We start from the raw sequence: 12,346 nt of genomic DNA on the forward strand, positions 1-12,346 counted from the left end.
TTAATCAATTAGTATTATAATTAGTGTAGGGAATATATATGCATGTCCATGTAAGCAAATGCCCATATTATGCTCCATATGAGCGTTATAAATATCGACTGGTTTTGTTCTTATTTTTTATTATTTTATTTAAATATAAGTATAAAGATGAATTTAATAAAGAGAGAGGATTGTGCATGTTCCTGCAACAGTTCTTTGCATCTCACCCTTTCTCATCATAAAGAAGGAACAGAGCTTTAAATGAAGTTGATCTTATTTTTTTTACAGATAACTTTTACATTAATGATTTGGTAAGGTTTCGTTAATTTTAATATTGAGTTGCTAACTCACATGACCACCTTCTGCCTAGGGCCACAGCTAGAGTGTCGACTATGAGTTCCGTCGAATCCAATAATTTTGATTAAAATTATGTATTTATTTTAGAAAGTTTAATGAATACGTACAAATTTTTAATTTAGAATCATGTAACTTAAAAGGATTCGACGCCTGAACTGATATGCTTGAAATTTTGACTCCACTTTCTGCCTTCGCCAAATTAGTAGCACTACTATCTGTGATCAGAGTAACTTTCATAGCACGTCTAATATAATAAATTAAAGTAACAACCTATCATAATCAATTTAATTGTATTGATAGCGTAAAATATTAAGTGGGAACTAGTTCTATAGCTGTTGTTGGTTTTAGAGAATTTGAATTGACACTACTATAGAAGAAAATAAAGGAAAGAAAAGGTACAAGGTAGTAGAATTTCCTTCTCATGATTTTGTATTACAGTTAAAAAAGGTAAGGGAAGAAAAAGAAAATTTCCCTTTTCCTATCTCTTGTGCTTGTCAATTAGAGAAAGAAGAAAGCACTTTCCTTCTTCACTCTCTTATTTCTGCCCAAACAATGACAATACAAAGAAAATAATGAAACAGAAATAGAGAGATAAGGATTAAGCATTAATTCTTTCCATTTACTTATTTATCTTCCCACCTTTTGTTTTTACTTACAGACAAAGCAATAAATGAGCAAAAAAATGAAGTATTTCAATATATATATTGACAAACTGAGATCTTTCAAGACTTCAAGTAGAAAGCTTATTTATTTTTCTATCTTGAAAAAGATAGCCTCAGAAAGTGTACAAATGCTGAGGGGCAAAATCAATCATAAGGATACATGTTCATTAATTCAAAACAAGACACAAGATAGATTTTTCAGATATTAAGATCCCATTATATATATTCATTGAATAATTCATGAATGGTCTTCTTCTCTTAAAGAAAAATAATGGTCTGCTATTTATTTTTGGAAACTTTTGGACACTTTAACTTCCAGACTTTGACACTTTCGGTGGACTTGTACACGTTTATTTTTGGCTATTTGATAAATTGAATTTTAAGCTAAGGTCTTATCCCTTTTATTCAATGAACTTGGATCTTCTTCTTTTTCACGTTCTTGCGTTGAGTCCTACATGCGCAAATATTAGATCCATGTAACAGATGAAACTCACTTAGCTAATGGAGATTTTTTCTTGTCAAAACATATGGGGTTAAAAGATTTAATAGGTAGTATAAAAATAGTAACAACAATAATGCCATAACCAATTATGGAAAAGGAGATGCTAAAGAGCTATGAAGCAATTATATTGAACACCTAGTTCTTTTTGTTCTCCACGTAAATACTAATGAAAGAAAAAACACGTTGAATCCCTGCCCTTGTAAAAAAATATATAAAGAAATAAAATCCGAAATTTGCACTTGTAATACAAAGTTTCTTGAATGTCCAACAAAGTATTGAAAATTAATTTTCTAGCACTTTTTAGTTAATGGGGTAAAGAGAAAAGTAGGGATAGAAAAAGGGTTAGAAGGACTCTTATGAAGAAATTAAAGTGGTCAATTCTTATTCGAATTTTTCTCTTCTTCTCAAACAATTACTACATGAACCATAAAAATTACTTTAGGGGATAATGGTACTTTTGGTCCCTTAGTACTTTAGGAAATGTTCTCTTCTTCTCAATCAAATGATGTAATGATATATAATTCGTTAAATTTGTGAAATTTCATAAGTAGAGGCATCCCAAAATTACATATTTCAATTATTTAAAAGTAAAATATACATAGCCAGATATCACAAGAATAAAATAAGAATTTGTTGACATGTAAGGGACTAAAAGTGCAAACTTTCCTTTACTTTGTTCTCCGATATTCTCGATAAATTTTCTTAACACGCATAGGAAACTCAAAATGAGTTTGTAGTTTTAATTAACGGTAAGTACTCAAAAAGAAAAGCCTAATAGAGGCAACTAATTACATTTACACATACTTTCATCATAGAACTAGATTGAGGTTCGATCCTTTTTTTCTATTTTTTTTTTTAGGATTTAAAATTTCATATTCTAATTTCCCTATTCCACTAGTTCATGGGGTCCACCGTTGTTGATTTTTTTTAAAGAAAAAGACAAAAATAAATAATAACTATTGCAGGGCTTTGCAAGTATTGGTTTGGTAAGCGATTATTCACATAGCTAATTTGGGCCAATCATTATGCAGCTAATTATTAAAGAGTTGATTAATAACAGCAAATAAGTTTTCTGATTGGCCCAACTAACACTCTTATTAATAGTTTCTAGTTGGAGTTATCAACCAATCACCACCACAAAAGAATAAAATTGAATCATTATTAAAGTCAACTGAAAAAAATAATTATTTTGTCGCACCTTCAATAAATAAAAACACATCGAACTGAATCTGTTTTATTAAGTTGTTAAAGTACTTCCTCTTTGAGTTATACACACTAGTGTTTAGTCACTTGATGCTAATAACTTGGATTCTCTATTTCTAACTAAGAGAATTAGTGGTAACTGTAATTTACCTTTAAAATGGAGCATTAGATTGATGTTTAACCCAATTCATTGTAAAAACAATTTTTTTCCCTAAACTGTTGTTAATCACAGATTGCATGTTGCTGAATTGATAGTAGTATATTCGTAACTCCCATATCATTAAAAATATAGTAAGGCGTAGAGCTGTTGTTTAATATATAGGGCGCAGTGGTTAGCTTATTTTTATGACACTTGACATATTCATCTATTTAAGAGAGGTTTCTTTCCTTTTTACTCTTTTTAAAATGGTTTTCTGGTAGTAATTGCAAATGAAGAATAGGTTACTTTTTTCCCTCGATAAATAGTGAGACTAACCTATCAGAGTTGCTTTAAGAGAAACTAATTTTCATATCACAAATGAAGATAAGGCGTGTAACAAGAATTAGATAAGGATCCAGACCTATCATTTATTACAATTTTAATGAAGTTTAAAACACAAAATTTATGCTCTCCAAAGTTATGAGTTCAATTTAATTAGGCGCCTCTAATCTACATTCTCCACCGTAGTCTTCTAGATAGCATTCAAAACGCCGCTGAAAAAGAAAATTTTAACAAAACAGCAATAAAAAGACTGCCACAGTCTGAAATGTGGTTGGGTTACTTCCCAACATCAAAAAATGGGGTCTATTACAAAACCCATATCCTTCCTCTGTATGCAGTATCTTCATCTGTCAATTATCTGACTCAGACTCTATCCTCCACAATTGCTGAAAACTATGCCATTTAATAAAACATTTTAGCCCATTGGACTTGCTTGTTATCCAAATACCATTACGTATAGTAGTTCCATTTGTTAATAACCTGCCTTTCTTTTATTAACAAGAACTAATTGGACAATAATGGTGAGGTAATTTCAAATGTTTACAATCGCAACACCACAATCTGAACTATTTACAACATCAACGATAATTGGTACCCTTAAGCCCCGAACTAAACTTGCAAGAAATCGAAACTATTATCAGCTAATTAGTTACGACAATCCCAAGCTAATTGAAATCAACTATATTAAATTCAACAATATTTGCGCTAATGGTAAGGTTCTGCAAAAATAATATTAAAGTATGGGAAATTGAAAGGTTGTAATTGGTATAACATCCCCGACTATTTCAGGATTCTCCCAATCTTCTGCACAGTTAATAGTACGGATTCAATTGTTGGCATTGGAAAAAGCCTCAGAACTGTGTGTGAAGAAACAAATCTTTCTTTCAAGTGTCAGACGAGCAAATGTGAGCTACACAACCTATTAAGTAGAACGAACTTCCACTATCCCAAGCACAAATCTTGTCCTTTATGTCAAACTATTACATGGACGTATTCAATTGCCAAGAAATCGGATCTTATTACCAACCATGCAATTTTCAACGAAAAGCCAAACCCAACTTAAAATAAAATTCTGCCATGTATAGTTGAGTTGGTTGGAGAAACCTCTCATCACCTCAGTGGTGACAAAACAATTTGGCCCATATTTCACTAATAATAATTATACTGTTTCAATAATGCAACCTACCTATCAAAGGAGAGCCATTGATATTATGACTTAACACATTCAAATAAAGGAAATACAAGCATCTAAGGATGTGGCCGAACGAACAATGAAGTAAAAATAAAAGATCATGGAATATCATAATTCAAATTTCTAACATCGGCAAAAGAACAGTTGAAGACTTTTTTTTTTCCTATCGGTATACAAAACAATGTGATGTTACATACACTAACGCCTTGTGAGTTACGTTGAAGGGTACATGGCCTTTCAAGACAAACACAATAATGCAGTGGCCTTTCTAAACAAACCATATATTTTGACGTGTGCTCCCTATACAATACCTGCAAAACTGTTTCTAGTAATTCAAAGCTACATCAACAAGGATTCGGGTGAAAGGTTACTTTCTACTTTTTATGACCTGTTTATTGATAATCCTGCTTATCGCCAATTAATGACCACATAGATGCAATGGTGAGATTAGAGATTAGAGAAGTCAGAAAACTAGGACCTGATGAAATGTGAGAGGGACACATTTATTCATACAGAGAAATAACAAGTACTTGAGTGCACACACATACCGGATCAAAATAACCACAAACTTGGTCTTGAGTACACACTTAAAGAAACTTCAACAAGCAATACACTTAACATACTAAATTACCTCTAGAAGAACTCTCAGTTCACCACACATTAGTTTGCAGACAAACTCCAATATCAAAGGGTCTTTTTAATAGACAAGATAAAGAGCTTAGACGACATTAATTACTCAAATATGAGAAACACCAATGGTAATTAGGTAAAGCATCTACCCATGCTGTGCTGTCCAGGACCAACAACCAGCCATTGTTAATGCTTTAAAAAGGATTCGAGTTTATGAGTCTCTTCACCCTTTCTCCGTTTCCTTTTATACCAGTACTGATGGATGGATAGCTTTAATCATGAGTAGATAGGCTAATTCCTGCTCCGGCATTTTTCCATAGCCCTTGGGGCTGCACATATAAATGCACAAAAGTTAGTGGCAATGTATCATGTTTCTGGAAGCAAACGTCAATCAAATCTTTAGATGCAGGAGTTGGCTATTATAAAGATTCAAGCAGTATCAAAAACTTTACTAGACTTGCATATTAACACATATTAACGAGTTTCTACCAAGTTTATCATCATCAGTCTGCACAAGAATCAGCTTATGAAAATGGATAACCGGGTAAACATTTGCGGAAATTTGATAGGAGCTTAAATACAGGCCTAGGAAACAAATTGCACTTCATAATGTTATCGATGCACTCTCCTTAGATGTACAATAGCCTATTGCTTTTGTCCTTTTGGTTGTGGGGGTTAATTAACCATTCCCCTTTATTCTCCATCTCACAACAGAAATGCAGAATGCCCTATAATTCCGAGCAACTTTCTTGAGATAGCTGGGGTGAGAACAACTCTAAACAAGCATTCCATAACCTCTAATTATTTCTTCTGTAATATCTTTTACATGTCATACAACCTAGGTAATTCTGTTTGAAAACATATTACTTCAACAAGGTTCGTGGATAATCAAACAGAACTTGAAATGTTGAAACCTGATAAATTTCTGTTTCACAGTTTGTATATTTCTACTTTACCACCAAGTGGCAAAATACAATACTAGAGATATGTACCCTGAGAACATAATGGGGAGAGATCAATGAGGAAAAGGTATTTCCTTTACGTTTTTCATAGTGTGGATGACGTAGACTAATAATACATAGTGTGTTCAATAAGAAGTGATACTCACCCAGGCCAATGGCATCTGAACCTTTCATGATTCTCAGCCTTTTACAGGTATCAATAAACATCCTGCAATATGCCAATTAGGAATTAAAAAACATCGCCACTATCAAATATACAAATTATCAAACAGAAATTACATTCAAAAAGATTCATTACAAATAGTACTATTGGTACTTTTATTTGGTTCAGGAGGCAACAGAATCAAGAAAACAATTTGTTCGGGTCAATCATTATTATAGTAGACTCACATACCTAACCTTGAAAAAGAACAAGAGAGGAGATAGAGCGAGAGAGGACTAAATCTCTGTTCACACATACTGAATAAAGTTACAGTCACACGTTGGCCATGGAGGCAAATCTAAATGAAGCTGTGGAAAACTTGCAGAATCATGTTCTGCATCATAAGATTATTCTTTTCCTGACTGTAAGATTAGAATGTTGTTTAACTGTTACAGTGTAAATTATAGAAAACAGAAATACTAATAATTGAACTTGTATGAAGCAAGGGATGAATGTCACATATTGATGATTAATTGGATTTTCTGAAAGTGGCGAGTAGGTCAATAGTATGTTGCACGACATCACAATAGAATTTGTTAAATCATACATGCTAGAAATAAGACAACAATTATCGATATAAGCATAGCAGATAATTCTCAGTCAACTAGCTTCACAGTCGCAAATTTCTAAAAAGAGGCAAACACACAACATGAGATGATAAAATTGACCACATAGTATCTATTTACAGATTCTTAATTGGTCAAATTGAAGTGGTGGAGGGACCTTGTTCCAGGTGCAAAACGGTTCAATTGCGTGGTTTGCTCCCAGTAAAAACTCATGAATATTTATAACTTTGGCCGCCTTCTCCCTGAACCCTGCTATAAGGTGGGGTTTCTCACTAAATTAGGAACTATTGCAGCAGTAGCAGCTGGACTTTCAGTTACAGGACTTATCTAACTTGCTTAAGATGACATCCATATAGTCTAAATAGTAGATACATTCCCAGACCTGGAGCAGTGTTGCATTTATTAGTTGCATTGAGTGACATGTATAGACTACATTCACACACTACATGTGTTCAATTCCTTTTTTTCCAAAGGAAAATGCAGACTACCAGGAAGTATTGGGAAAAAGTGTTGATATCCACAATATGGAACATTTCTTACAAAAAATATATATATGAACAAGCAAGAGCTTACTCCCAAGGGACATCACCGACAAGCATCCAGTCACCATCTTTATCCTCATAAGTGAGTACATATTCAGATCCATGAAGCAAATCCTTCAATTTGCTCTCACTTAACATCTCCTTCCCAGGAGCTCCATGAGATCCATATTGACCTGACATAACAGGGAAATAGCAGTAACTCGGACATTGCATATATCTTGGAAATAAATATTTTACGTTTTGAGCCAATCAAGCCAATCACTAAAAGATCGAACTAGTTAAGGCTTCACAATAGCTTACCAATAGTAAAACAGCTAAACATCTTCTCGAGAGCAGAAGAGAGCTCCTGGTATGCAGAATAGTTTCTGAGGTCCACTTTCCTCAAATAAGGAGCGCCGTCCATGCTGACCTTAATGAAAAGAGCTGGTGATCCAGCTTTTCCGTCCACCTCTTCATTGTTCTTTGAGGTAGAGGCTAATGTATTCTTTCTGAAAGATCGAATGGGTGGCCAACCAACAACCTGTGCCCTGAAATTAAGCAAAGATCACAGATTAGACACTTCCACAATCAAGTCCAGATATCTCACTTTGTTCTCTTAACAGGAAATACTCACTTGGTAGCGGGGGCACCGCTGCCTACACGGTTTGAAGCCCCATTCACAGCAGAAGTCCTCTCTGGAACTGTATTCTGATTAGTTGCCTCTTTCATTTTTGGTGGTTGAACACGTGAGGTCTCCTTAGTATCGCCTGCTTTCACACCTGAATTCGGCATAAATTTTCCCTGTAGAATAGATTTAGTAACTTCAGTTACAGCTTTACCAGAAAATCAGTATCCTTAGTAATGACTCAATTATTCACCTCTGAGAATCCATCCATAGCATCTGAAAATCCTCGTTTGTTGCCAGTAACAACTGTTTTCTGTGATACAGCCAAAGCACTATCTTTGGCAGGGTGCAAGGGAAAAAGCAGCTTCTCGTTCGAGGCCAAAGGGCAAGTCTCTATGCCCCTTTCGGGAGAGAGGGACCCAGGGAGCCCGAGCCTGAGCTCAGTTGCCTTGAGATTTAATCCACAGGCATTATTGTCCCCTGATGAGGTGGAAATTGTACAACTGTCCACCGACGAACAATCAGAAAGCCCCATATAGTTTCGCTCTTTAAGTTCTGATCCTTTCTTGCATATACTTCCTAAGGAGGCCGAAGAAGCCAGTAGAGTTACATTACTCTGGCCCTCCTCCTCCCTAACATCAAGGAGTGGTGGAGACATCACAATTCAAAATCACACTCCAATACTTTTGCACTGCTCATTTCAAGAAAACAAAATCATTACCTTACTCTCTTCAAAACAGAATATCAAGTTCAACGACTCAATTGACGGCTCAGACATAGAAGTAGTTTACAACAGTACAACACAAGGAGTGGTGGAGACATCACAATTCAAAATCACACTCCAATACTTTTGCACTGCTCATTTCAAGAAAACAAAATTATTACCTTACTCTCTTCAAAACAGAATATCAAGTTCAACGACTCAATTGACGGCTCACAAACATAGAAGTAGTTTACAACAGTACAACAAAACACAACCCCCCGTCCCCCCGTCCCCAAAAAAATGAAGTGTTCAAATGGGTTTGTACAGTAGGTGTTGAACAATGTACTTTAAACATGTCTGGACTTAAATGTTTTTTTTTTTTTGTGGATAAATAATTAGCGAGGTAACTTTAGCAAATATCACATTACAGTAGCAGCAAAAAAGAAAATTCCTCTTAAAGCAGCCCTTTCTTTCAGAAAATCACCACCAAAGAGAAAAAGAAAGATCCTACGCAAAACCACATAAGAGAGACGACAAAAGAATATTCTCCATTACAAAAAGGAAAAACATAAAATAGAAAAGAAAATCACGAAACAGAAAAAAAAAAAAAAAATCCTTTACTTAACAACAAGTATATGAAGCTCAAACAGGAAATATAATTGATTTTAACCCACCAAATAAAAATTAAAGCTTCAGCAGCAGATCTACAAAATCATATGAAACAGAGTGCACATAGATAACATGCAAAGGAAAAGGGAAGCGAAAGTCAAAATTTCAAGAAGAAAAAACCAAGATTAGTAGTTAAAAAAATAAATAAATAAAGGACTGAAAATCTTCTAACCTGTAAACCAAGCTATTGAATTGATCTCTGAAGAAAAAACCCAAGAAGAAACAGAAGGAAGAAAGATAAAGCAGTAGCAGCTGAAGAAGAAGAAGAAAGAAGATGATGATGGTGGAGTAGTGAGGTTTTGCTTAGAGAGAGAAAGAGAAGAGAGAGAAAGAGAGAAAGAAAACTAAGGACCCTCCATTTTGGCAGACAGTAACAAAAGCTTATTTGCTGTCCTATGTGAAACCTCTATGCTTATTTTAAAATAAAATAACTTCCCTAAAAGAAAAATAAAAAGTAAAGAGTAAAAAACAAGGGGGTAAGGTTGTTCTTGGGGGGTGGGCAATGTGGGATAGGAAAAGGGAAGGATAAAAGAAAAAGACTTTTTGTGCTTTATTACTTCGGAGGTGTTTTGGTTTGAAGAGAAGATATACTGAGATTAACTGTTGGGATTAGTTTTATTAAGATTAATTATTAAAATTATTTTTTATTAATTATTTAGTATGTTGTATTAAATTTGAAATTATTAAATTTAATGCTTATTTTGGGATAATTTATCCTGGTTTACTATTCCATTATATGGCAGGTACAAATTATCTCGCTATTATTTTTCATTTTAATATAACTTATTCGAGGATTAGTAACCAAATAAGAAACAAGGTAATACTAAGCTTTATCCCGAAATTATTTTTACTTAAATTTTCATTAAGTGTGAAAAAGGTTAAACATAATTATACCTACTTATCTTTTTGGATGGTCTAAAAAGAGTTAAAGTCCCTTTGGATAATCTTAAAGATATACCAGGTGTCGAGAGAAAAAGAAAAGATCAAATGCATTGATTAAAGATAAACATGTATTTAAATGACATTTAGGTGTTTTTATGTAGGAACTAAAAAAAAGAAAATTTTTAGTAAGTTTTAGTGATAAAATTCCAAAATAAAATAATAACATCTCATGATTAGGTATTAGTTTAGCAATTTCTAATTTCTAACTTGCACGATTAATATAGTCAGATCATATTTTTTCAATTTGCATATCTAACTGATATTTTTATATGTTGAACAATCAACTATAGTTTCGAACAGAAATTTATTTTGTTAGATACAATATATTAAGAAAATTACCACTAAACGAGAAAAAACTATGCAATTTACTACTGTTAATTCTTTCAGTTTACATTTATACATAATTCTGTAATTTTTCAAAAGAATTTTGGGTTTCCAAACTTTTTATACAAAAGGATATTGTGACCTCTTAGAATTTTGCATTACTCCTTGAAGTTCGATTATGAAAGAAGCTGTATTTGTGGGTATAGTCAAGATAAACCTCATCTTCAACTCAAACAAAGTCACATAGAGAGTGGCTCTAGTCAACCTTTTATCCACAACTTCAAATATTAAAAAAAAAAAAAAAAAAAAAGAGTCAATCCTTTTTATTCATTTTCCTTTTTGGTTCTTTTTCTTTTTGGTTCTGAAAGCCAGCGAAAAGGTTAAAACAAACAAATTCCCCCTTATATTTTTTTTCAAGCCCGATATTTAAACTACAAACTCCCTTTTTATAATAATAGTATTACAACAAATTTATTAATCTCGATTGTTGTAAATTATTATACAGCCGATCATATTCACTATTTACTTTTTTTAGTCATATACATGAATTACGTATTAATTATACATATATAATACATATATTATACTTTCACCATCTATTTTTAGTTTAATCAATTGGGTGGACGATTATTTGGCTTAATTCTTTTATAAATTACCTCTCACATGCATAATTATTAAATTTAGTAGCTGATCTAGTTAGCATGTATCATATTGGTTCAGATATTTAGAATTTAAAATTTATAAGTTATACTGTCATACAGCGATCTCAACTGAAATATAATAATATTTAGGTTGAGATCGCTGTATGACAGTATAACTTATAAATTTTAAATTCTAAATATCTTTAATTAAATCACTTAGCCTATTAAAACTAGGACAGATAAATATAAATCACCTAAACTTTTCTATGAAGAATCAACAAAAAAAGAAAAAAGAAAAAAAGGAGTCCATGTACAGAACAGATACAATTGACCTGACCAAAGTACACACATAAACACATACTGACACACATGTGATGAAGATAGATCTACAATAGAAAAGATCAAGAGTAGAAAGGACAGAACCCCCCCTCCCCCTGAACCTCTTAGGTCAGTTTCATATTTCCAATTTTGTCTAATTATGGACCAAAAAATAAATATATTAGGAAACTTTACCCAAAATAGTTATCAATGATTCTATATTGTCCATTTCCACCTCCCAAATTTCACTTGAGATAAATTCCAATCCACCAAATGTCCTAATTTTTTTTAGCATTGTTTCATCCTTTCTTTTTCACCCTTCAGAAAACTTTATAACCATTTCTATGATAAATTCTATTGGCAAACGAAGTTGGAGGACAAACCATTTTCTGGAGGACTAGAGCCAAAAAAAGGAGCATAATAATTACTATGGTAGACAAAGAAAAGTAGGCCTTGCTTTGGCCAATCCAACAATTCAACCACTCCACTCATTACTCCTCTTTCTCTTAAAAAAATATTCCACCATTTCCATTTTATATATATCACATGTTTATTCTCTTAAACAGTCCAAAAATATATTTATTTAAACTAATTGTAAATTACAACACTTGTATGTATTTCTGAAATATACAAATTTTACATCAAAATATTTAAAAGCTAAGTCCTTCACACTAAAGTGTAAATAAATGATCTTTTGCGAACAATTAGTTATAATGAGGAAATAAAAATTATTTTATATTTGTCATCTTTCCATGCATTCCACCTTATATTCCTTCAACCAATTTTGCTTTTGTTCATTACCATTCATGTCATATTTAGCGTCTAAATGTCAAGGTATTCCTTTAGAAATAAAATACTAGAAAACAA

At 32.8% G+C, this 12,346-nt stretch overlaps 1 protein-coding gene across 2 annotated transcripts; it reads right to left on the reverse strand.

Moving 5' to 3' along the window:
- Positions 1 to 4,855: 4,855 nt before the first annotated feature.
- On the reverse strand, positions 4,856 to 9,642 carry LOC107763299 (auxin-responsive protein IAA8-like). 2 transcript variants are annotated; one of them, XM_075225983.1, is made up of 7 exons: positions 9,427 to 9,642; positions 8,136 to 8,737; positions 7,892 to 8,058; positions 7,579 to 7,805; positions 7,310 to 7,451; positions 6,115 to 6,176; positions 4,856 to 5,335 (listed from the first exon to the last, which is right to left on the reverse strand). In XM_075225983.1, exons 2-7 carry the CDS (start codon positions 8,538 to 8,540, stop codon positions 5,298 to 5,300), a joined length of 1,041 nt encoding a protein of 346 aa, XP_075082084.1. In that variant the 5' UTR covers positions 8,541 to 8,737; positions 9,427 to 9,642; the 3' UTR covers positions 4,856 to 5,297.
- Positions 9,643 to 12,346: the final 2,704 nt, after the last annotated feature.

Source organism: Nicotiana tabacum, chromosome 12 (genome assembly GCF_000715075.1).
Source record: "Nicotiana tabacum cultivar K326 chromosome 12, ASM71507v2, whole genome shotgun sequence".
Taxonomy (NCBI): domain Eukaryota; kingdom Viridiplantae; phylum Streptophyta; class Magnoliopsida; order Solanales; family Solanaceae; genus Nicotiana; species Nicotiana tabacum.

Coding starts and splice junctions, on each gene's coding strand:
- LOC107763299 (XM_075225983.1), bottom strand. CDS start 8,540: ATGTCTCCACCACTCCTTGATGTTAGGGAGGAGGAGGGCCAGAGTAAT. Junction 7,452..7,578: donor GTTTAGCTGTTTTACTATTG/GTAAGCTATTGT, acceptor CTGTTATGTCAG/GTCAATATGGATCTCATGGA. Junction 5,336..6,114: donor TTCAGATGCCATTGGCCTGG/GTGAGTATCACT, acceptor TTATATGTGCAG/CCCCAAGGGCTATGGAAAAA.